Here is a 27,835-nt window from a genome sequence, read left to right as displayed (position 1 = left end):
TTCTGCTGCATATATATAGCTAATTTATGGTGACATTGTTTTTCTGCTAGACTAATGTAGTATAGATCAGCATGAAACTTTTACTTCATGACACCAGTCTATGAGAAATTAAATGTCATGCCCATATGATAACATTCACAGCAGAAGTCTTTAATAAGCTAACACTGAGCAACTACAGAAGAGAACTGCATTTAAAAGTTTGAAATAATATATTATATATTAAAGGTTGGTTGAAAGGAAAATGTTAGTAAATTTTTGTTAGGCAGTAAGCCAGTCATCATCATGCAATAAAGTACATAATATGGTGTTCAAAACATCTTTCATTCACTGCACTGATATGCAAACATTCGTACAATATTTTGTAATTTATATCCTTCATGTATATTAGTAAAGAATAATAAAAAAGAAAAATTAAGAAGGGTGTCTCGTGTTTCTAAATATTTCCATTTATTTTATACATATGCAATGTACTGTTATAATTCCAAACAAAAAATTAAAGAAATTCTTTAGGAAGATTAGAAGCAGCCTTTAGATTTGCCAGACTGCCAAAAGAATGGATAATTAGTAGTGAATATAAACTAAAGTGATGCGAAAATGGAAAGACAATAAACGTTTCTTATATCTAGACAAATGCTTCTCAGCTTCTATTCTCCTAAATCCTATTGTTTCAGAAGAAATAGCCAGGGATTCCGCAGGTAATTGTAATGTAGAGACTGATTTTATATAAATGTGTGGTTAGTAATATGTACTCCTTTCCTGTAATGTAAACATTATTTATAAGATAAAAGGTCTGAGAAACCTTGGAATTTAAATTGCTCTTAATAAAAAAAATTATAGTACCATTAACTGATATTCGTGATTGGCTTAATTACCTCATGTGACATGTGTGCAACCACTTTGCTAGTAAGCTAATATTGATATTCATGCAACTGATATTCATCCAATAGTAAATAGTATGATAATGAATATAAACAAGATACCTTCTGTATATACGCAAGTAACTCGGAAATATTTTAGACAGGGGCAGGTAATAAGCACTATTATCTGTAATAAATAATAAGCATCATTTGCTAGAGATAATAAGCCTAATTTTTGTAACATATATAAATTTGAACTCTTTTATATCCCTACATGATAATTTGTGGCAATAATTGCGATTTATTTATCAAAGAATAACTTTTGAATGAAAGGCAAATAGAGCTGAAGCGACAGCATTATCGATCTATGATTTTCAAATGGGGCGAAGTCGAGAAAAATGCCCTCAGCATCTACAGTTAGCACATGGGATTGAATCTCCATGCCACTGTAGTCAGATGGTTTACAGAATTTCGTAAAGGTCAAAATTCTCTCCTGGATGAAGAACATACAAGAAATTCTTTGACAGGCAAAATCCCAGAAAAAGCGTCAGCCGCACGAAAAATGTTAATCAGAGAAAATTACTGTACTTACCAAATGGTACAAAAGGAACTTAACACTAGAACTGTAGCTATACATAAAATATTTCATTAAGAACTGCTTATGAAAACTTTAGCTCAGAGTTGGATTCTCATACATTAATACAACACCAAAAACTGAAGAGTATGAGAATCAGTAAAGTAACCCTCAAATTATTTACTTATGGTGGACACCGCATTATTTTTAATACCATTATTGAAGGTGACGAAACCTGCATAAGGTATTTCTCCCGCTTTCTTAGCATGCCTTGGAGTGTAGTGGTCTTCACGTTGGGAGGTCTATGGTTCGATTCTCGGCCAGGGCGTTGCTCATTTTTCATCTTTCCTGCTTTCAAAAAATACCTAATGTCTCCACATATGTATACACGTTTTGCATTCTAACGCGTCAAGAAAGGAAAGTATGTGTCTTTGAAGATGATCCCAATACAACAATGGTTAAAAGACAATGAACAATTAAAAATGTAATGTATGCTGTTTTCTTCAACAATTTATGACTGGTCAAAGCCAGCATGTTACAATAACAAAAAACAGTTACAGCTAAATGGTACAGCACTAAGTATCATCCAGAAATACTTCAAGTGAATACTAGAGGACACATGCTTGATCATGATAATGTATCTTGTCATTCGGGAGGCTGACAGCCAAATTTAAATAAAAGCACACCAAAGTGATAAAACATCCACTCTGGTTTCTTGATGTTGCAAAGATGGGAAGAGTGAAGATCTAAAGACATTTTTTTTTCATCCATTTCAAGAAAGTTGCACGAGATACATATATGCCTACGTAGAGCCGCCACACACACAAAAAAAAAACCTTTTTGAATCGATTTTAAATTCATTTTACAGTCCTTTTTGGAGTCCTTAATTTGTGCGTACATACAGACGTCATACAAAAATAATGGATTCAGGAATGGTCAAAATGGATATTTTCATTTAAATATGATAACCGAAAATGTTCAGGATTAGAATACTTCTTTACATCGCACAAGGAATTAAGAGGCAAAAAAATTGAGGAAATTCATTTCAAAATATGTTTCTGTGCTTTTATATCTGAAAACTTTCATTTATTTTGATTTATTAAGATTAAATAATTTTATTTTTAAGTTAAGATTTTTGATTGTATCTATTGGTTAGCACTGCTGGCGTTCATATCGTTAAGCCCAGCTTCGAATCCTGGGAAAAGCCTTTTATGTTTGTAAGTGCATAATACGTGTGAGACATGTGGCACCTTAAAATACTGGCGAGTCAAAAAAATCTTTCGAGAGGCTTGGTGGGATATCCTCGGATCTATTCTAGAGATGTTCTCCATCAAAACTGGGACTGAAATTCACTGCTTTTATAGTGTAAAATCTTTCGCACGCTGTGGTGTACCTTGGGTAACGTTCTCAGGGGTGAAACGGCTAAATGACCTATGGGTTCGATTTTATCTAACATGTATTTTACTAACAAAATTATCCAATCATTGGAGGGGAAAACAATGTAACATTATTTAAAATATTGAAAGAGTTTATTAAGTTTTATATCTCTGAATCTAAACTCATTTAACTATTTTAATTAAATATCTAATATTGTTTTGCAATTGTTTTCTCTAAACTACAGAAATATCTTTATTAAATAGAAATATCTTATAAAGTACGATAAAATTTCGTAAATTTGCTTGCTAAGTTAAAATTTTATACTTTGAATGTCTTTGTCTTATTAGAAATTTTGACATTAGTTTGACATGAAATACTGCGTCTGTATGTATGTGTGTATACCGAATATAAATACATTATGGGAATTTTAATAAAACTGAAATTAATTATTTTAAATAACATATGAGCCTACAAATTTTAATTCTATATGTTGTAGATATTTTTTTCCCAATTTAATTTCGATTACTCAATATTCTGAAACCATCTTTATATTCCATTGAATCTATTATAAAGAAATGCTACGTGCGCATCTCTTTATATACCCTACAAAATAAGAAGTTGAGTTTTGATAAAGTTGTTTGCATCCTGCTTCGTTTGGCTGATTTTGTAATCTTTATTGAAGGTAATCGAGAAGTCGTAAACATATCGTAAATGTGTTAAGCTATGAAATTTAATGGCCTATTGGAAGTTTGTGTTTTAGTGTTCGTAAATTTAACAAGAACATTAATTACAATCGTAATATTTTGTCATTAAGTTTGTAAAGTGATTAATATCATAACAGCTGTCCTTTCATTTTCTAAAATCAAAACTTATATTACCTAAAAAAAAGAATTACACTAATAAAAGTTTCAGAAGGCATTAAACTGGCGACGTTGTTATTATTTCATGATTCACGCCAAGAGAGAGTCGCCAAACCGAAACCGTCACGCCAACACAAACCCCATCTATTACGTAGGCTGGTTAATTTAACTTTTTTGAAAAAAAATTGAAAAAAGCCTCTTTCGAGCTCGATTAAACCGCCCTAGGCAAGCAAAACAGGCTGGACAAGTCTAGAAAACGGCCTCGCTAGAGCTCGACTCAGAACTCTCACATTGATGGCTAGTTGTTTAGAAGAACCAGTTCGTAGTCGAAAGTTGTTCGGTACCATTACTTATATTCGCTTTTCTCAAAGAGTAGTTTAGTTGTGTTTTGGTGAGAAAATTTTTGACATTTTTATTGATGCCAGTTCATTGAAACTTTAATTTATCTGTCAGACTGAATCAAATTTAATCGTAATTTATTGGTGGTATTTTCATGGATTTCATGTGAAATTACTACTTCTATGGAAAAAAGTAATTTTTTGAAGATGTAAATGAAAATAATTGTCAGTCGGAACATATTTTGAACTTTCCGTCAATTTCAGAATGCAGTTTACGTATTAATAAATTTTTGGAATTTTTCGTCATAATTTGAACTAAGCTGAATTTATGAGAAATATTCCCAGTGAATTGAACTTTGCATTTTCCATTGGAATTTTAAGGAATGCTGAGATTTTAAGAATGATCGTCTGAAAAATTTAAAGTTTTGTTTGATATATTATAACAAGCAAGACTTATAATCTAAACATAGAAAAAGCATTGGAGCATCAAATTTGAAAACTGTCATTGGAGTCATCAAAATAATTTTAATGAAATTGGGTGCTGTCAACACTCATGTTTCAATAATATCACAGTCTTTGTGTATAGTATTATGTTTCATCTAATGGAAATTATCTCAAGTTCCAAACTTTCGTGTTTTTCAATAGTCTTTTAGTCACAAAATTTAGTAATACAAAATGAAGAGAAGAATTTGGAAGCAATTTTTAGTCATTTGCCTATTCTTGGGATGTGCAGGTAAGTCTTTTCCGATTGCTTTTCTCTATATATAAATTTAGAAGTGAATAGAATAATTTAAGTGAATTAAATTAAGTGAAATAATTTAAGTGAATTAAATGTAAGTGAGTTATTTAAGTGAATAAGTGAATTTATAAGTGAATAGAAAATGTCTGTAATCCGAATTAAATCGCTAAAAGAATTGGTTAACAGTTTGTTCTGTTGTCACTTATAAATAAATCTACCGTTTTCTTTCAGGGATAATTATAATGTCCCAATTTTCTTAATTAATACATGATTTGATTTTCTTAATTTTGATTCTGAATTAAAGCAGTTTAAAGTAAACTGAGTTTCAATATATTTAAAGTGTAAATATTAGTTAATAGAATGTTGCACTTAAACATATATAATTATTTAAATTTTTTATTATATTATGTAATTATAGTATTTTAATCTTGAATATGCGGAAGATATTTAATTGAAAGAAACAATAATATACAGATTAACATCCATCATTTACAGTTATTAGATATTACAGTTGTTAGAATAATTCCATAAATCTTTTTCAAGTTGCAAATAGAAATATAAACACAAATTTCCACCAGAAAATAGACTATAGTTGCTAGTTTTCATGAGAACTCTGCTCAGTTTTTAATATTTACCAAAGGAGTGTTTTAATGAAATTTAAAAATTAATTAAAATGTATAATATTTTGTTTAATGATATTTAAAGTGAATCTTCACATTGTTTTTCAACATTACAACTGAAAATGTTGTTCTTCATTATCGGAAGAAACATGCGTTTAATAATTTTGTAACACTTATAATATATTTAACTAAGATGGAACTAAAAATCAATGAATTTAAAAACGTGTATGTGGTTTTAAAACTTGAATGAAAAGACAATGAATTTCTTAAGATATGTATTCTTTCGAAAAATTATAGACAGCTGTTTCTGTAATAAAAATCACTTAAAAAACTGATCAAATTTATTCTGAGAAAGCAAACCAGTTCAAAACGCTTTCTTCTCTCACATGTATTATTTCAGAAGACGTTTATTGAACTTTCTGTAATTTCATCAGAGTTACTAAAACGTTTCTTGAATATTCTATGAGTACATGATTCTATTATTAAAACATCTGCTGATGTTATATTTTGAATGCACCTGTGCTATTGAGGAAGTATATCTGTATTCTGGTAAAACGTTTCATTGCTTCTTGAATTTCAAGTATCTAGATTGCTAAAGATATTTTATCGGCAGGTATCCAATATTAAAAGGAAAATTTTCTGTTCATTATTTCTACAAATGATTGCAAATATGTTAGGAAAGTTAACGATAAGTAATTTAATGAGAAGTGTTTTTTTTTAAGTTAATTTTTTTAGAAGTAATGGTTAATGTATGGTTATGGTAAATGAGAAATGTCTGCCGTGTATTTTCTGAGCAGGCAGTCATTAAGTTTCGCGCTCGCATTAATAACGAAACAAATAATTTTATTTAAACAATATAATAATTATTATTATATTATTTAAATAAAATTACTTGTTTCGTTATTTTTTATTAATTCACATATTCCAATAATGATCTTTAGATAACCAAAGAAAACAACATGGAATGTATTAATTAAATATATGGAAAATATAACTGTATTTAAGAACGGATGTAAGTTGCACAAAGATCAGTTAAAATTTATGATTTCGCGATCCTGACTTTTAGTTTTGCATAATAAAATAAAATTTGAATTTGAATTTATGCTACCTATAAAGGAAACACTCATGAAATTTATTATTTGTAGGAATTATAGGGATTTTTCTAAAATTGCGGATAGTAAATTTTCCGTGAATATCGATTAAAGTATTAATTACAAATTTTTCTATTGTTTTCTAAATTCTTAGGTAATTTTTCTTATCCAAATAACTTTAACATTATGTTTATTAAGATCTAATCGAAAAATTTGGTGCAAATTAATATTGTTACAATATACATATAAGAACCTTGGACCTTGAATTGTTCTGAGTTTAGTTAGATTTTTAGAGTATATAAAAAGTTTGTTTCTAGGTCACTGCACTTTGGGACACCCGCAACCGAGCGATTAAAACGCTGAACACTAACAATTCGACTTAATTTCTATTTCCGGTGAACTGGATGACTACAGGTTTTGTAATTGTCTTCGCGTATAATCTACATATCTTAAAATATTCTCCACGAAAGCACTAAATACTCATAATTTTAACCTTCTTCACGTCAATACCCGGTTATCCGTCAGTACGATAAACAGTTTCGATGCCAAACTAAATATCTGAGAAGCGTACTGAGAAACTGAGCACATAGCAAAACTCTGTTCATGTAAATGGAAATCTTGATCTTTTATAAAGGCTTTAATTACATCGCTAGAGTTTAACTGCCTCTATAATGTAAATTTAAATTTAAAATGTATAACATGATATTTAGTTTTTTTATATAGACAGAAGGTATTTCCTTAAATTCCTCAAAGAGAATTTTTCACCATCAAATGGTTTTTCTAGACAGAGATGGCAATCGGATATTGTTGTGAATAGAGGAGGCCAAATATCTTTATTTTCCTTATTTTTAAAATGATTTGCTCATCAGCGTGCATACGTAAATCATTAAAGAATGTAATTTACTATATAATATTATCTGTACTTCTTAATAGTATTTTGCAGTGCTACTGTAATGAAAGTTTCAAATAAGATATAGATTTCATTTCTTAAAATTTTATTTAACCCTTAGTCTTCTTTTTCAAAAGATAATATGCTTTTCGGTTATTTGATATTTTCTAAGTATCATTTTGCGGTTATAAAAGTCACTCAGAAACAGATACAAACACAAATTTGTTTTCAAAATTGAATTTTACTTAAATAGTACAGGTTCAGTTTCATCAGCTGTCAATATTAGATGATAAATTAAAAATTTGTTTTTAGGCTTTAAAATGTAATATAAAATTTTCAGACTGCAAGCCGTTTTCTTTTTAATTGTTAGTATAAATTCTCAGCGGAAATTATTATTGTATATTCCGAAATTTCATTTTTTATCCCACGATCACTCAACGAGTTTTGCTTTTTTATCCGGTACAAAATTCTTTCTCTAATACTGACTCATTAAAGCGGGCATGGGGATGTTAACGTTTTCCAGTTTTGAATTTAGCCTATTTGAACGATTGCTAGTAATCTGTTGTTTCGATATGATTCCCGATATTATGATAAAGATAAAAATTCGCGGTTCGAACAACGAAGAAAATTTGTCTGTCATGAGGGTTGAATTGTTTACAAACAAATAATTTCTCAAAAGTGCTAAAACATATGTAGAGTTATTCTGTTTGTTGGAATAAGCAATCTAAAAAATCAGCTACGATCTCGTCGGGATTCGAACCATGGGTCATTAGATTACTAGCCAGACCCATATTTTATAATTTTCCTCATTTATAATCAACATATGAGTCATGTCTCTTATAAAGTCCTCCATGAAGGCATCTTTCTTTCTGAGAAGTTAACCCTCGAGTGTTTTGCCGTAATCTAAATACTCCTACTTCTCAACCGCTTGACGTTATCCGTCAATACGACAAACAGTTTCGATACCAAACCGAAAACTTCAGCATAAATAAGCATAAATCTGAGCATATAAAAATCTGAACATAAAATAAAACGCTGTTCACTGTAATGGAAATCTTGATCTTTTATAAAGATATTTAATAACGTCACTACAATTTAACTGCTTTATAATATAAATTTCAATTTAAAATGTATAACATGACATTTATTTTAAATCAGGAAGGCCTATAATTCTTTGTAAGTATAGTGCCGAAAGTTTTAGTATGTCGACTGCAAACATTGTCGTATACTGAGATATATAGGACCAAATTTTTCCGATTGGCAAAAATAAATATACATTGCACAGAAGTTGCAGATATAAGTGTCAAACATACAGCATTGAAACCGTTTACTTCTTTGTGTACCCTAATGTACGATACTGAGCAACAGATTCTTTAATTAAAACTGAAGCACATTCAGCTTCCGGCACAAAACGTTTCTTTCACGAGAAAATTATCCTAATTCTCTGCCACCTCTTCAATTCGCCTTGTTACTGTTCTTGTCGATATGCTTATGGATGAAAATCACTCCTTGTTTTCTGGAAAAACAACTCCATCTACCTTCAACAATAATTCTTGGAAGAACGTTCCATCAATAAAATGTTTCATTCTTTCTGCAATTAGTTTTGACATCTCGTAGCTAGCGTGTGTTTTTCTGTCACTTTCTTGAACTTTCCTAGTGAAAACAAATGACTGTTTTGGAAAATTATTTTTCAACTGTACAACTTCATTTTCTCGTACTTTTACTGCAAAACTGTTGTGTTAATTATGACGAGACTCCTAGTGCCGTGAAGGAAGCTTAAACTATTTAATAGTTTAAGCTTCCTTCACGGCAATGATTTCTTGTGAAATTAAGTAAACCCATTTCCTGTTAGGCTCAACGAAAAGATAACTACCTGTTCAATCATTGTGAAAAGTTCGGCCCTCCAAATCCACTTTCCTTTTCTTAGTTCCCATGGCTTATTTTTGTTCAGACAAAAGCGTTCTGAAAAGGAAATGGAATAAAATATTTTATACCTCTCTCTCAAGGTTGACATTAATTTTTTAATCCGAATTTGACTTAATTGTTATAATAATTAGCACATTTTATCCAAAGTAATAAAATAATCGTTATTATCGAATACGCATATCAACTTGATTTTCCCCCAGACAAAACACTTCGATTGTAAACCGAGCTTCTCGCCTCCTCTCGTCGAAGTGTCTCAAGAGCCTTGACGCAATAAAGGAAAGCTGGCAATGTCTGAGGATTAATAACACCCTAAATAGAACTTAATTAGTAGCTAATTATGTGGACATTAGGTCATTATAGTCCAACTGATGGCAGATCGAATGAAAGTCGCCCTAGAGCCGGCTGTGGCCTGCGAGGAGGGAATTACCGGTCACTGTTATAATCTAACATTCTACTTCATGCAAAATTAGAAAATAATTTTTCTGCCTTGGGTTAACTGTTCCCTTTCATTTTCTTCCAGCAATTTTCTTTCACATAAAACACTAAACGTCCGTTGTTAAGTTAAGATCATGGACTTAGTTTCTCTCTTAAGACACATATGTTTTATGGATGGATAGATGGCGCACTGGATTTAGTTTCTGTCTTAAGACACATTTTGCTTACATGGCATGCCACATAAACAAAATGTTATGTATGGTTAAGGAAAAGCCTTACGAAATTCAACTATAGTTTTTCAAACCTTGAATCCTCTTGCGCCAGTAGAAGATAAGTTTAGTTTTTCGAGGTTAATCTTTTTATGTTGCTATCAGAGCATAAGGGTTACCGCTTCAAAGCAACATTATATACGACATAACCCTTTCATATCCGTTAAAATATAACAACTCACTATATGCAAAACATTATCGCACGTATTACAAAACCTAACCCTCGAATTTCGGGTTTAACTACTATTTGATACGAAGGCATTTATTCTCAAGTTACAAATGCGTCCTCGTACGTAAGCAAAGTAGTATTGAAAACTACTGTTGAAGCATTGTTTTGACGAGATGTCGAAACTTGGTTTAATACTATCGAAATTCATTGTTTTTTCCATTGTTTCCTCATGTTCCCATATTCTAATACTCGTATTCCTTTTTTGCGATCCACTACTTGAATGCAATAGATTAACGAGCATGAATGATATTCATAAAATGATATCCTAATCGCAGAAATGAATTAATAAAAATAAATTGAGTTCATTATTATCAGCGTAACTTAAGGGCCAAGTTGAATATGAAAGGATTTATTAGAATGTTTTATACAATCAAGTATAAAATTACTGGAAATGCGTAGGTAGTATGAAAACACTTACTCTCTCAAGCTGTAAACAAATTTTAGAGCTCCATGTTTACTTAATGTTTCGGTTAGGTTTGTTTTTAAGTGTAGTTACAAAGCATATAAATTATGAAAATATGTAAAGTTTTCAATAGATTTCCTGTATGCTTTTCTTAACATAAAGAGAACATAAATTTTAGCAGTTAGTATTATCTTTTAATAATTTAGACAATTTCTATATATGTTCAGAAATTTTAATGTTGTATTAACTTAACAAATATTTCAATTAATGTTCTTAAAAATTACATAATTTACATAATAACATAAGATTTGAGTGTAACAGTTATTCCAAAAGTAATAAAAAATTATTGCATTCCCTCGCTCTTTTTTTCCGGGAGGGGGGGGGAGGGTGAATAAGTTATAGTACATCTAGATGGCAAATGGAATATACAGGATTTGAAACCCGGCGAAAGCATATATGATTTCTCACGGTGCATTGCCTTCGAAAATTCTAGTAGTCTCTTAAGTGGCGCTCAATTTAAATATGGTGGATGATAGATTTCGTCGATTGTTTCTCATACCTCTTTTGCGTCTACATTTAAGTGAAGGAGAGTATAAGGAACTATCGCATCTCCCTCTCGCGTGCTTGCCGTCGTGGTGTAAATGGCAGCACGTCCAGCTAACCAATCGGAGATCCATAGTTCCAATCTAAATGAGAGCATCGCTGACTTTTTGTGTCTTTTGTTCCAGAATAAATTAAAATAAAATTAAAAAAAATATGACTCAAATGTTTTAACGCAATATTACGCTCACAATAAACAATGTAATTATAAATCAATTTATTTACAATAACCTTTTATATATTAATTGCGCAAAATTAATATTATTATTAACATAAGAAAAATTTATCAACCTGCTGAAAGATGTTTGAGAATCTATGGACAAATGAAAAAAAAATGGAATGTTACAGAAATTTTAATGTTTCACATGCATTGAAAGATAAATTTTGTTTTATTGATTTTAAAAGAAAATTCTTATGATTAGTTTTTTTAAATTTAAGAGATAGAAACTTTATGTAATAAAGGAGAAGTGATATAAGTAGCACTTTATTGCTTTACCCTTAAGTTGATAGTGCATTAAGAAAAAAAAAAAATAATAATGTAGTAGTTTCTTAGCCAACATTTTTTTTAATGTTTCAAATTCTACTTTTCCTGATCTAAGAAGTGAATTAAGAACAAGTTTTCGAACTGTTAAATGCGTTATCGCTAGTGTTAAGATTATTTACTAAAAAGAAAATGGATATCGATTTTAATCTTTTTCTTCAGTTGTCGTTTCTTCCTGTTGAGATACTAAGCTAAATAGTTCCAATTTGAATGAAATTAACCTCAAAACTGGAAAATAAGCGAAAACGTTTTTACAGATACATAACCGTTTCACTCGTGTTCGAAAAATCAAGATTAGTTTTGTATTGTTTCTTTATCGCGCACGCGTTCTGTAACTTCCTGCTGCCATCGCGCTTTTGCAAATGATAACTGATTTCGAACCTCCGGCGATTGTTTAGTTTGCTTTTGACACAATGCGAGTTCTGTTGCTGACATGCTCACGTTGAACGCATTTGACATTTAAATGTATTTTTTAATATTCATTAATTAGTTATCATACGACAGACTTAGACACTGTTCATACAATTTTAACCTCAATCGCGATTGCTTAAATGATTTGAAATTAGAAAGTTCCGAAAATGAAAAAAGTAAAAAAGTATCCTTTATGTGTTTGGTTTAATTAGTGATAATTCGCTGTCAGTCTGTCTAAAGTTTGGTTACAATTTATGATATCTAAGAAAACTAAACTATAAAAATAATCTAAATAAAATTCGGAATTTTGAGGAATTTTAATTTTTGTCATTATCGTATAGTTTATGTATAAAAGAGAAAACTTCTAAGCCAAGGAAAAATAAAAATATTGGATAATTTGTTACAAATAATAATTTCCAAATTTCTCATCATATGAAATTATTAAAAAAATTTAGAATATTTTTAAAAATATTTTAAATATATTCTTATGTTATGTGCTAAATATATATAAATTTATTTTGGCAAAATTATCTTGAATCGAAAGCTATTTGCTTTAAAAAAAGATGTGTGTAAAAAAGTTAGAGTAATTTTTTGGTTGTTAATAAATAAATTTAATGTCTTCTTTTATCACAAACATTCGTCATTCTCTGTTTTACCTTGAAACAATAAATAAATAATTATATAAAACTATGCATTGAAAAGTATTTTAGAAACTTATTTTCAGCACTCGTTTAGTATTTGTTTTTTAGTAAGGTGTTTACACAACTTGGCTTTATAATACTAACTTTTTGTGTTTTTAACTCTATTTATTAAATATCACGTTCTTTGCACTTACGCCACATAAAATTCGACATTAAAAATCACAAAATATTTAAAAACAACATATTTTAAAAAATTCTCGATAGAGTATTAGCGGTTGCCATATATTTTATTTGTATTAGCTATATTATTTCTTTGAAAACTAGCCGCTCAAGCGCAAACAGCCTAATAATTATAAAAAAGAAAAATTATGGAACAATTTTTATGAGTCCGCTAGTGCAATTTATCTTATTTTTTTAAAATCAAGTGTATTAAAAAGTAGAAAAAATGTTCTTAAGAACTGTGTTTATTGCTTTTAAATCGCCTAGTTTGTTCTTCAATAACCTGCCAGATTAAATCTGAAACTTTCATATTTAGGCTTGAGTGAACAGCAACACAACAGGCCGTGAAAAATAAGTATTTTACCTCTGGCAAAGCAATTTACAAACTTTGCTTTCAAATAGCCAAGTTTATTGATTAAAATTGAAAGACCAATATTTTATATTTTGCCGTATAGCAATAGTCTGGCGCGATGCGATAAAAATTTTTATTCCGACGAGTGTTGCCATTTTTCGCTTTCAGATCGCTGAATTTGTTAATTAAAAATTTACTAAAGGTGTACAAAGTATGAAATAAACAAAAAACAAATTCGAAATTGAAAATTCGGGCTTCGAAGTACACATGTTCGGGTGGAGGACTACTTGTGTGAAAAATGTGACGCCTCTTCGTGCAGTCGTCTTCCTATAATACGAGGAACATATATGTATACAGATTCTTCATTACTTTTTTAAAAATAATACACGGCGATAACATTTGCCTACAATCTGAAAAGTGAAATGGGCACAAAAAATAATACGGGTAAAAAGTGAATTTCGAGATCATTAAAAAAACACATCTGGTGCTTAGTAAATTATACTCTGCTGAATACGAAAGAAATCAAAATTAAACGAATTGTTGTAAACAAAAGAACTAAAAAAGCCCAGAACCATTATCAATAAAATGCCAAAGAAATTATGCATAATAAATTAAATTTATTTTACTCCGATTACCATTTTGTTATTAGTGAATATTATTAAAAAAATTGCCAGGCGATTACATATGATTCATACTAGAATTTCCATTGTTAAGGTGTTTTCCTCCTTCAGTGGGAAATTTTGTCTTACTTACTTGAGAAAAATCCCAATTACTTCAAAAATGTAGGGCATGTGAAAACTAGAGGACTAAATAAAAATGTTGAGGTTTCTCTTTATCTCAGTAAAGTTGATTAAGGGGTAAAATAACGAGTGTTTAAACTTTAATGCCGGTTTTTTATACGTTTAAAAACTGTGTGAAAGGTTTGACTATCGCGATTTTGTTGATATGCAGATTTGAAGTTCAGTCATATTACGACAAAGCTTTTATGCATTCAAAATCTGTTAAAAATGCGTGTTATTTTGTTTCATGAAATTTAATTTACGTTATGTTTAATATCAATGCATATTATACACGGTTATTCATAATAGCCCGAAATATTTCAAAAATTCATAACATAAAAAACTACACTACCGGTACTGAATTATATTACACTGAAATAGATGTAAACTCATTAAGTTAACATTTTCACATATCCACAAATGTCCACTGAACCCTTTCCCTTTGCTGGCCCTCTATGTGCTATATAGGGTATCTTAAAAGGTTTTTGCTAAACTTAACATACTGGTTTGTCATACCATGACAAACGAGATTAACATAGGAACTTGTTTTCGAAAATGCGAACGGCGACCACTAGAGGGCAATATTCACAAGCGTAGAGCAGAAGAAAGAAAGGATGCCAAAAGAGATGTTAATAACACTTTTATCAAAGAACATAGCTGAATCATAGAAGATTTTCAAAATTCCTTCCATTGACCACAATGTACGCTTCACACCGATGACGCATGGATTCACGGACCCGTTCAAAATCGGCAGGTGTGTCACGGATACGTGCCGCCGCATCCACAATCCTGGCAACGAGATCCATGTTCGGTCGTCTCGTACACCATGGAGTTCATGTTTGCCCACAGGTAGAAATCCAAGGGAGCCAGGTAGGGAGATCGCGGTGGCCAGGCGGCTGGTCCACCTCTGCCAATCCAGCGATCAGGATATGTTCTATCGAAGTATTCCCGTACAGATCTACTAAAAGTGCAGGCGCTCCGTCATGCTGAAACCAGTTTCGACGTGTAGCCACTGATACATCAACCATGAGATCTGGCAGCACGTTTTCCAAAAAATGTCACACAAGATGTCCATAAAGAGCTGAGTTAGTAAACCCATTCATCCTTCTCCTGCAGCTGTCTCGTCTGAAAGGATGTCACTTCCCACTTTCCCATAAGTCTTCGAACATTGATCTCTAGTGGTCGCCGATCGCATTTTCGGACACAAGTTGCTGCGTGAATCTTGTTTGCGATGATATGACAGATTAACATGATAAGTTTGGAAACGACCTTTTGGGACACCCTGTATATTTCGTTTTACGGTGGTAGTGAAAATCATGGAGATTGATAGGGAATGAAAACAGGCATAAAGACAATTGTTTCGACAATTCTTCTCACATGAAAAGACGCAGGATATTTAATCAAAAGACTGAGACGGCAATCGCATTAACACGCTATGTCCTCGTCCTAGGCATCGACACTGAACGGAAATTTTAACTGAGATTTTTCTCACAATGGTCTGTCTCGGTGGCAAACGTCTGTATAGATATTCTCACAAATAGCTGCGATAGTGGTATCTAAGGGTCACGAGATAGGTAAATCATCACTGTTTTCTTTCAACAGTGGCATCAGCCTGCTTTCCATTATTGTGCATGCAAATCCTGTAAGAAATACATATATGTTACTGTACCAGCAAAGGTAGACTGAGGGTTTTTTTTATTACATGAGGACAAAAATTTAATGAGTTCTCTTGTAGAGACATTAGGCAAATTAGCAACCGCCTTCGCCGGGAATCGAACCACGGACCTCTGAAATACCGACTCAGTGTGCTGACCACTATACCACGAAGGCACGCTAGAAGGCGGGGAGAAATACCTTATACTCTGTTCTAATGTAAGAAAATTTGATGCTGTTTGTAAGGAATATTTAAAATTTGTACAGACTTATGAATATCCCAGTATTAACAAAATATATTTTATAGTTACATGAACGTATGTCACAGAAGTTTTTTTAATAAAGCTAATTTGTAATTTATTGCATTTCATTCCCTGCACTTTTATGAATCGACTATCAAAAAAATTAAACTGCAATATGAAAATGGTAAAAAGGTTTACTTTGATTCACTTTCTCAAATTAAAACTAATTTTTTTCACATCCTAAAGAAAACATTCAGGATATATTATTTTTTTGAAATTTGTTTGAATAAAATTTCAATAATTAAGATAGAATCTACTCTCGTTTGTCCGAGCTAATGACGGTGAAACAGGTCACGGATAACTGAAAAACACTGATAATGCAAACAATCAATTTTCCTGCATATTGCATGTTTTTATTTCTTTATAAAAAAACTGTAATTTTGCTTTTGAGAACCTTTAAATATTTGTCGAATTTCATTGCATATTTTTCAAAGTGTTATTTTATCATTTTATTCGAATCCTTTTTGGTCGACGGAGTTCAACAGAAGTCATTCCTGTCTCAGGACTAATGTAATTGTTAGAATTTTAATTCGTATGTTTCAGTATCACTCTGTCTCTTCTGGTCTTGTGACAGTTGATATAAGTTTTTGTTTTAATATTAAAACAACTTTCTTGATTTGATTTACCGATTCTAAAAATTTTAAATCAATTTTTAAAGAATGAGATGAAAATACGAATGAGATGAAATTGTTAAAGATATCATAAGAAATGCGCAGTGAATGAATAGGGATGTTCACTACAATAGCATCAAAGTCTGATTAATTATATGAATACATTCACTTAAAGACAAAAATGGCCCACCAGCAATCGAGTGGTAAAGTAGCTGAACACTGGTATTTCGAATCTCAACGGGCTGGGTAAATGGGCATTTCCGTGGTTTTTCACAGTATGTAACGTGTGTACGAACCAGTTTGCCTTGAACATTGCTATACGAAGGCATCCCTTCCCTTAGGCAGGTAGCCCTCGATGCTTTGCCTTATTTAACCAAATCAAACCAAACCTAAAGACAAAATGTAAAGTAATGTTTTTTTCTTTCTCTTTTTTAACTCTGTAAACCATCTACTTATCTATTAACGAGCACAAGTTTAGTTAAAATGTTAAGTAAAAGTGTTTTATATTCATATGTCACTGAGTTTCTTATGTAGCAAAGAATTGCATGAGATTCTTCGAAAATGCATTCATATTCTTCAAACAATTTGAATATATTTAATTTTTCATTTGACTAAGAAGAAAAAGGATGAGGAAATTTCATTCAACAAATTGCAATTGTAATTTTCAATAGCAATTGTAAAAGGTACAAAAGTAGAATAAGTTAATTTAAACTTAATCTTGCCATAAAAAATCAAGTTTATAAGCGCATACTTTTTACATTAAAATTTTGATGTACGTATTTCGATAAATATCCTCATAGATAATGTGAATTCAAACTCAGTTAGTATTTTTGCTTTCTTGATTTAACAACACAATGTTCACAAACAAGTACAGACAGAACATAATCAATTACGCAAACAAATAACAGAAAGGTGTAAAAGCCCTTAAATTTCAATTGAACTTCTTTAAATTCAAGAATTAAATTCACAACTGAAGGCGTTTTCTGGTTAATGCATTAAGATAAGCAGAAATATTCATTCCTTTTGAATACGGTTGGAAATTCGTTTGTTAAACTTGCACCGAACTTAAGTTACGTAACACAAAATGCAAACACAGTGTGTATACGGAAATTTGTATTTTAATTTCCGTCATATCTATATGTGAATAGCAAAATATCTATCAATATCTTGCACACTTTGGGTTAGAGTATTTTTATTAATTTTATAAATAAGCCTTTAAATTTGATAATAAAATTTGTTGAAATCAGGAACGATTTATAGCTTTACTTTTCATATCATTTTTTAAAAATAGTTTATAACCATATATGTGCTAGTATTTAAGACTTAGGCCAACTGTTATTATTTATGGTTGGTGATTTGGGGATGTTTATGGACATTTTACATCGAAACAGTGCTTTAGTCATTTATTCAGCCTTTAACAGATTCATTTCCTTCAAAATGAGCTTAGTTAAATTTCAGCGGAAATAATTGAAATAAATTTAACTACAAGACAAGGGTTAGTTTAGCAAATATATTTTAGTATCAAATTCAATTTAAGGATGAATTTTACTTAAATGTATGCTTCAAACTGGGTTCAACTTATTAAATTTATAATGTTTGATTTATGCAGAGGCAAAAGCGTCTCTGCATAAATCAAGCCCTGCTAATTTCAAACATTCCCTTTAGTAGGGAGCCTGCCTCGGGGTCTTTACTAAAGCGAACCCTGCCTCGGATCCCTGATTTGAGACAGACATTTAAATACTTCTATAATTCAAAATATATATTAAAAAAATCTGAAAGCTTTAAGATTTTACATTACGTCCAAAGGGTCGTTTTTTAGCGTTTTATATGTTACCTTTATTTATTAAATATCATGGTTTTTTTCAACTAAACCATAATATTCAATTCAACAGCAATATTGCGTATCGCAAAACTATGAATGAATTTAAAATGAGCATATCTTCAGAATTTCCGACACAGAGTCTCGCGCGCTGGAGATAAAAAAGTTTTTTTTTTCCGTACAGTGTTGCCATTGCTCGCTTTGAAATCGTTGAGTTTCTTAATCAAAAATTCTTTAAAGTGTTACAAAATATACAATCGATAATAAAACAAATTCCAAATTCCGCATTAGGGCTTCCAGATGCCCATATTCTGTGAAAGATCACGTTATTAAAAATTCGATGGCTTGTTTTTTTATCAGAATGCGATAAACATACACGTATTTATTCAGATTCTTCATTATTTAATTTCTTTAAATATAATTCAGGGCTATAACATTTGGTGGCAACAATTTGAAAAGTGAACCGACATTTATAGTGAACCAAAGGAAAATGCCAAAACAAAATTAATTGGGCACATTGCTCCTAAATTGCCACATTAAAATTATTTTATTTTTTAAAATGGGTATGCTTCAGAATGAGTTTCGTTCAGATTTCATTTTGGAGTTACGATGCATTCTCCTAAATTTTACTCAGCTTTTTAATGTAGTTTCTACAGTTAGTTAATAACCTACTTTTGTAAGTTGACACGAAGCACTAGAGCGTAAAAAAAAATCCATGACGTAATTTCGGTGTCCTGCCAGAATTCATAAACAGCAGCGTAAGAAACATTAAAATTCTTTGCGCCTATAGAACAAGTTAATTTGTTTATTCGGTGTGCGTGCTAAAAACAATAACACTTTGACATAAAATAGGAAATACGCTCCCATAATGTTGCAAACAGAACATTATTCTTGAACTTGAAAATAAGAACGAAAATAGCAAAATAAGCGGCAAAAATAATACAAATCCTGGGAACTTTTAACTCAGAATAAAGTTTCTTGGTTTTATGCTTTTATTTCTTGGCGTAGTTTTAGGAACTTCGTTGATTCCAAAACAATTTACTTATCGATTGTTTTCGTCAACGGAATGCATGAATTAAATTGTTTAATAATAGCTTAAATGCAGCAAATTACTTCAAGGTAATCTGTAAGCAAAAACGTACCTTCTACTGTTTTATTTATGAATTATTATTAATTATTATTATTTATGAATAGACGCAACTGCTTGGTCCAAATTGGTGAAATGCAATTAAGAATACAGAAAAATTTGTTTACGGTTCATATAAAGAAATATGATTACAGTAAACAGGGAAGCTTCGAGGAAAGAAAAGAAATATCGAGAAATTTACTGTTTTATTTCTAATAACATATAACTTCCAGTTATAATTTGTAAACAGCGCGTGTTTTATTTTACAAATGAGCATTATCATTTCATTTAAAGGGTATCATGAATTCGGTATACAAATGAAAATTTGTAAAAAGCGTTTGACCTACAAATTATACAGAAGCTGTTCGTACATTTTTAGGCGATTTTCATTGTAATTACAGAAATATTTTACCTAAACGTTTATGTTTTAAATGTTCTGTTTGATAACCGTTATTCTTCACTATCTTTATACATAGTAATTTCCAAGATAATAAAGCCTTTTGTAATATCGGAAGAGGTATTTTACCCCATTCCTCTTGAACAGCTTTCCAAAGTTTAAGGATGTTGTATATCGATGTCTGGAAAACTCGCTGTCTAAAACTCCAGAAGCTCAAAAATACATCGGTGACAGAGGAAGAGATTTAGTAGGGATATGAATGAAAGGTATGGCCTTAATATCTGTTTCTTGTTCCTTTTCTTCCCAAAAATTAACAGTATATTTTGAAGTATCGCTTCTTGCTTTGTCTCGATGCAGTTCTACTGATTAATCACACTGTATATAAAGAGAAGTTCATTTATATTTCAAATTGGGTATAAAATATGTTTTTGATAATATGTAGAGTTGATCTTAGCAGTTTTCTCCATTCTATACATTTTTAATTTGCAGTTATACGAAAAACCATCAACAAGCATAAATTCCTTAGAAAAACTTTCTTTAGATTCCCGCAACCATGCTTTAAGATTATTTCCCCCTCTTTGATGACAGTAAATTAATCTCTTTTTATTGCATTCATTTAGGATTCGTCTGTTGTGACAACATTTTTCCATTTTTGTATGGATAAATGCTTCTCATAAATAAATGTGCAGGGCGTTCTGCGTTCGGCGATATATCGTAAAGAAAGACGATGCACATTATATTTTGTTGCCTTTTTAATATTCAAATCAGCGTTAATCACTTTGCTTACAGCTTATATTGAACATTTTAATGATTTTAAAACTGTCCTTTGACTTGGGGGATTTACTTTTAAAATTAAATATAAATATCTTACTTTTGCAAAATTCGAAACAATTTGTTTTTTTCTTGGTTACGCATTTGGAACAATTTTTCTACTTGAAGCTAAATTTTGATGTTTTTTTTTCTTTGTTGTTGGCAACATTATCTATTCTAGCTTTAGATATTGAAAAACCATGGATTTCACAGCGTTTTTTAATAATTAGATAGAATAAATTTTTTGGAAAAAACACAATCATAACCTTCCATCCACGGCTTATTTAAAAGCGACATTTTGCATGAAAACAAAACTGTCAAGTAGTAGACGATAATTTATACTTTCAAAAACATAGTTACAATTAAAAAACTTCCAAGCAGAAGACATTTTTTACAGCAAAACAAAATCGTCTAAAAACATGTACGAAAAGCCTCTGTACTGGAATATTTACTTTTACTTGTAGATTTCAGAGTTAATAACTGAAAAACTTAACGTGATTTACTAAACATTTTCTGCCTTTAATAGTTTTTGTGTAAACTTTAGGAAAGGCAAGTTCAGAAATTACCTTTACATTTGCTAAATTTTGTTATTCGTAATATGCTGTGTATATAAGAAATTATTGAAATTTATTTGTGCATTTCTGTATTTATTATGAATATAAACTTTGAGTTTATATATATATTTTACCAAAAATAAATGCCTCGATTTTAAAAACATGTTACTTAAAAACTACTTAAACACATTGAAATGGTCAGATTCTTGAAACGCTTGGAAACGACTGAACTTTTTGTTAGAATCTAGTTTTATTTAATACAGCGGTTTTATCTTATAGTTTGCTTAATTTATTGTACGGAGAAAATTAAACCTATGTTTGATCTATTTCAAGTTACAGAAATTATGGAGTTACAGTTGCAATAAATATAACAATCTTTCATCATCATAACTTTATGAAACTCTAAGTTAGATAGAGACTTCCCAACATTGGAGATGCAGGACTAGATCCTTTTCAATTTAAGCGTTTCAGAAACTTTTCAGTTATATATTTATCCCACAATTACAAGCACATACATAGCCTCGCCTAGTTAATTGTTTGAAACGCAACTGTCGGAGGTTTACATTTTCGGAATCTGGACATTCTCATTTAGTGACTCGTGACGCCAATCACTTTCATATCAATATTGCAAAACATGAATAATTATCTTATCAAATGAGTATTGGCCTCGACTATGTGAATGAATGGTGATTCTTAAAAAATATACTTCTAAAGGATGTAATTTTAAATGGCAATGAACTGCATTAATTCACATTAGGCAACATATTTTATAATATTTACGCTTTTGTGGTGTTGAATGAAACATATTCGATCGCTGATAAGGAAACAAAACATTACGGGCAACTTAGCAAATGAGAACATTTCTTGCACATTTAATTTAAGGACTGCAAATGTTCAGAGTTGTTGCCGAAGTTCTTGAGTATTAAAATGCATATGTCGGTACGTCTAAAATTTTCATCCACTTATTTTCAAACGCTTAGGCTTCAAAAGCTTTACCACAATTTCAGAGAACTAATTAACAATTCATGCCATCAATCATTATCATTTAGTGCTGGAGCTCTTGTACTGATTACAAAAAACCTGCTTAAGTATGAATGAGGGCATATAAAATGGGTTATTCTTGTTGGAAGGTCACTGAAGCATCCCCGTTCTTCCCAGGAAAGTTTCAGAAGCGTTTGGTAGGAAGAGTAACAAAAAATGAGTAAATTATCCTTAGCTCTTTTTGAATGAGTTCATTTTCACATTCAATTTATTATCTCAGTGTATCATCGCAGATTACCAGATTCATGCATCCAATAATATTAGTAGTAATTTCCTGATTCTGTAACGAATCGAACGAGCGAACGCGGGAAACTCGTTACAATGCCTATCTGCAATTTTTACTTCCCGCCCCGTCCACTAACAAACACTGTAGGGACAAAATTTTGTACCCTGTGGTTCGTCAGCGGGTCCCACACGTCTTTTATTAAACATGTAAAGTAATATAATAATGGATTAAGGTAAGAAGACATGCATAAGATATACAGATGGAAAGAAGACTAATTTTTTGTTATTTTCTTGCTCTTTACAAATGTAAATAGGACATGTCATAATTTTTACTTGCTACGGTATATAAACTGCATGAGAATAAGAATGAGAAGGTTAAAAAGTAGAGAATAAATCCAACTTTAAAGCTGTACATATCTTTTGAAACTTTGCGATAAGATTAAACTAAATTAAATCATGAATAAATGATATTAAATAAACCTTAAGCGAAGAGAGATAAATTATTTTAATGTTTTGTATTACAACGTAGCTCATTCCGCAATAATCAATAATATAGTTCACAAAATAAATTAGCTCATGAAATTAATTAAAAATTTAACTGTACACATTGGTTCGTGTGAAAACATTTTTAAACTTTAATTGACCATCTGAGTGCCTCCACGCCACATGCATTTTTTTCTCTTCGTCTTTTCTAATACAAGACTGAAAAATGCAACAAATTAAGTAAGTAAGTGAGGGAAAAATAATTAAACTTTACATGTAATTCTTCTTTTTGGTTCCCTTTTTAAATAAAGTTAAGTAAACCGAATATTATTTTCTTGGGAGACTAGTTTGGGAAAAAAAATTTTCATTTTAAAAGTGCACTAAATATATTAACTATTTTACCAATAATTTTGAGATGAGAGTTTTGTCTGTCTGTACTTGCATCAGTATTCTCTACATGTGAAATGCTGTAAATGTTCTATGCCTTGCTGAAAAAATTATAAGAAAAGTGAATTAATTCATACATTGCAATACAGTATTTGCATGTATTGGAGTTTGAAAGCAATATGTGTTATCATAAACAGAGAATAATAAAATAGAATAATGTCTAATATATACTTATTCATTAATGAACAAGCCCAACACCTATTATACACGACTATAATTTTTGCTGTTTACGCTATTAGGTTACCCTAATTTACACCATCACAGTAATAATTATCCACGTGACCTTACAAATTATCATTTCGTAATCTTGATGCAGGACGTTTTTAATTTATCTTTCAAATTACAAATTTCTTACCAATTGTTGTGGGGTAAAACTGTGGCAAACTGATAGTTAGATCGGTTACAGGGGGAAACTTCGCAGCAAAAATATTGCGGAAGAAAACATCTCGGAGAAAACATCACAAGGCAATAACGTTATTATATTAAACATCTTGGAACAAAAAAGAGGTAGGAGGAAACATCACAGTACTATAACAGCCTGATACAAAACATAATCGTCGAAAATACAGCTGTTCAAAAACTTCGCAATTTAAGAAACATCATCGTTGAAAATATCGTTGTGAAAAATAAAGCACCGACAAATCATCGCATGAGCAGACGCGTGTGTTTCAGGCTTTAAAAGTTTTAAATCCATGTTCACATATTGATTTTTGAGTGCAAAATAGAATAAGGGATATTTTTACTTTCATATTTTGGGAATAATTAAGACATTTTAGCAGAAAAAAGTAAGAAGGAAAGTTAAGCATTCAGAAATTGAAAATACGTAGATAACTAACCGAAGAGATGCCAATAAAACTTGAACATTTATTACCAGATTTTTAAGTTTAAGAATTTTTTTAATTCCATTAAAAACGTTTAGTGTAAAAATCACCAATGAAACATTATGAGAAATATTAATTAATTAATGATATTTATTGGCGAATTATATAAATTGGAAGAAAGTTAATTGGAAGAAGTAGCATAATTTTTTACTAATTTTCAGTTCTTGAATCCTTAAGTTTCCTTCTACTTTTTTTCATCAGAAATTTACTAGTTTGTAGAGACATTAGGTTCACCCCCCCCCGAAGAATACGCGCCCAGCATGCAGACCGCTACACCACGAAGGCACACTAAGAAGGCGGGAGAAATACCTTATAAGTTCAAAAACAGGAAATATAGCAGTCAAATTATTCGTTATTTCTTCTTGCATTCAAAAATCATAATGCGAATATGCATTTACAACTTTTAAAGCCTAAAAATCACGCGATGTTATCATCATGCAATGATTTGTAGGTGCTGTATTTTTAACCTTGATATTTTCAACGACTATGTTTTTAAACTGTTAAGTTTTTGAACCGCTTTATTTTCTTGACAACGATTTTCTGTAGCACTATTTCTTAAAACTGCGATGTTTTTGTTTTCTTCTTGCTTTCTTTTTTTCCCACGATGTTTTGTAGGATGATATTTTCGTCTTGCGTTGTTATCTCCGATACGTTTTTGTCCGCAGTGTTTTCAGCGGACACCGATCGACTCCGATTCAAATCCCTGCGAAAGGGTTTATTATATTGGAGGTGTTATGGTTTCCTCATATGCATCATAAATATGAGCCGGCTTAGCTTAATATGTTCTTCTTGAAAGCATCCTTCCTTTTACACTTTTCATAATGTAAATAATCCAGTTCATTTATAGAAATCATTTGCGGATCAGTTTAATGTAATTTTTAAATGCACTTTATTAAACAGTTTAAAAAAGTCTACATATTTTCAGTAGTTTTCGTAGCTGTTTCCCGATATCCCGATCGTCATAATTTATACAGGCAGCCAGTAATTGACATATCATACAATAATTAATAGGAAAGTCGTGTGTATCGAATTGATTATACAGACAGATAAAGGAATGAATATTAACCTTTGATGAATTTTCAAATTAAGTGCATTTACCCGGATGCCATTTCTTATTTTAATTAGAACTTTGTATGTTAATTTTCAGACTCTGCTTGCAATCGAATTGAATAAATATTACGTATAGAAACCTTGATAAAAATGTATCAATGTGATTTGCATTTATAAATCAGCGGACACCGATATAAAATTATTAAACGATATTTATCGTGAATACATACACTTTTGTTATTCTTGAATTACGCAGTGCTTTGCATTTTAAACCTTCAGTAAGACGTTTATATTAGGTCTTTATCTGATACCCGCATTCATTTAGCTACCGAAACGTTTCATTCATGAACTGTATAAAATATGTTTTTTTCTTATAGTTTTGCGGCGAAAGCACATGCGTATGGCTATTTTCTCATCGATTATTTTCTCGGAATGTATTCGAATATGTAAATTGTTATTCAGCTGTAGACACTGGAAACGTAGCTAAATCGTAATCTAAATAGGACCTTCAGATGACATAATTTGCAGAATGTAGTGATTAAAATGTCAATTTGTGTTTCAATGTTGTCTCTTTCATATCTTCTTAATCATATCATTAAGAGTTCTCAAATAATACCGGAAGATCTGGTTTCGTTTTAAGTTCTTCTCCTTGATGAACGAAAATTACTTATAATAAGGACACTGGATTTAAAAGTAACTTTCATTTCTCTTTCCATTTCTGACCAACTAAGCATTCAATAAATGTAATTATATATCATTTTTAAATTCAGTTTTAATTTTATTCCTGTAAAAAGTTTCGTATAGTGTAGTTTGCGCTGCATTTATTCAGTAGAGATACCTAGCCCGATGTAAATGAAAGAAAATCCAAATATAAAATGGTATGGGCTAGCACATCTCAGCTATAAGAGCATCTGGGTCTAGCAAATCGGAATAACCAACCTGTAAGGACGGGGACCAAAATTAAGTAATTGCAACACGCCTTAACAATAAACCAAGTTTTTCTTAAAATTCATAGAAATGGGTTCTCTTCCTTAAACTGTATCCATAATTATATACTCATCTTAACAGCTGCTGAAATTCATAGAGACTTTGCGACATAAGTGGTGATGGGCTTCTTTTAGGAAATTAAATACATCGCATTAAGAACAAGAGAGCTATGGTAAGACTAAAAATGATATATATTTTAGATCAGGAGGAAAAACAGAATAATAAAAAATAAATAAAATGAAATGAAATCTGAAACCTTTCACATAAGGGAAATTTTTTTTTTCATTTAACATACACATACACGTTTAGAGAGCAGTTGGGCTAACGCACCTTTGTGCTAAAAATATTTAAAACAGCATACCTTTAAAATATTCGATAAACAGTCTTGTGCGCTAGAGATAAAAATGTGTTATTCCACACAGTGTATTGCCATTGCTCGCTTTGAAATCGTTGAATTTCTTAATCACAAATTTGTTAAATTTTACAAAAATATGAAACAGATCCTAAAACAAATGCGAAATTCAAAATTCGCGCTTCCAGGGGCCCATATTCAGGTGAAGGAATACGTGATTCAAAATCTGATAGCTCTGGATACCGCTAACTTTTCTCATTGCGAGAGACATACATAGTACTACTTTCATGCATATTTTTATTTAATTACTTTAAATATAATACAGGGGGTTAATATTTGGTGGAATAATTTGGAAAGTGATTCAACGCTTTTAGTGATTCGATACAAAATGCCGTTTCGAGACTAATAGCCTTTCAGGGCCCATAGACTAATAGTCTATGGGCTACAAAGAAGGGTATAGGATATCACGAAATTTTCACTCAAAATGCAATTATTTTTATAAATGAACAGATTTCAGAATATTAGTATATCATACACATTCTTTGAACTCCAATATACTCTTTGCATGTTTTTCATGATATTACTTAAGTTCTTTTGGGAAATTTTTCTTTTCTTTTGCAAGACAAGGAAGCTCCAGAGGAAAGAAGAAAGAAAAAGGAGGCATAGAATTATGCGCCCCATCATGAGAATTTACGAGATCTGTGTATGTTGTAACTGTATATATGATGTAACTCTATGTATGCTCCATGTATGCTTTAAATCTATGTATGCTTTATGTTTTTTATCTGTTCAATTTTCAATAAACTCCCGTACATTTGGATGAAATGCATGGTGCCCCAGAAACTGGGGCTGACATGAACTGAGTCAGCAAATGCGCCTAAACACGTCTCACACATCCTTGATAGGGTTGTTCTTGATAGTTAGTGGAATGGGACTACACCTGTTTG

The 27,835-nt window shown here is 31.0% G+C and overlaps 1 protein-coding gene across 1 annotated transcript in view; it reads left to right on the top strand.

Annotated features, from left to right (window-relative positions):
* The first annotated feature begins 3,938 nt into the window (after window positions 1–3,938).
* LOC118197290 (uncharacterized) overlaps window positions 3,939–27,835 on the top strand; it is a 275,863-nt gene continuing 251,966 nt past the window's right edge. The window contains exon 1 of the mRNA XM_085811469.1: window positions 3,939–4,739. Within this exon, the coding sequence (XP_085667595.1) occupies window positions 4,682–4,739 (58 nt within the window). The 5' untranslated portion in view covers window positions 3,939–4,681. The remainder of the gene's footprint in view (window positions 4,740–27,835) is intronic.

This window comes from Stegodyphus dumicola, chromosome 2, assembly GCF_044657685.1.
Source record: "Stegodyphus dumicola isolate Sdum_Otavi_A_Nest chromosome 2, ASM4465768v1".
NCBI classification, from domain to species: domain Eukaryota; kingdom Metazoa; phylum Arthropoda; class Arachnida; order Araneae; family Eresidae; genus Stegodyphus; species Stegodyphus dumicola.
This window is presented reverse-complemented; position numbering and strand designations above follow the sequence as displayed.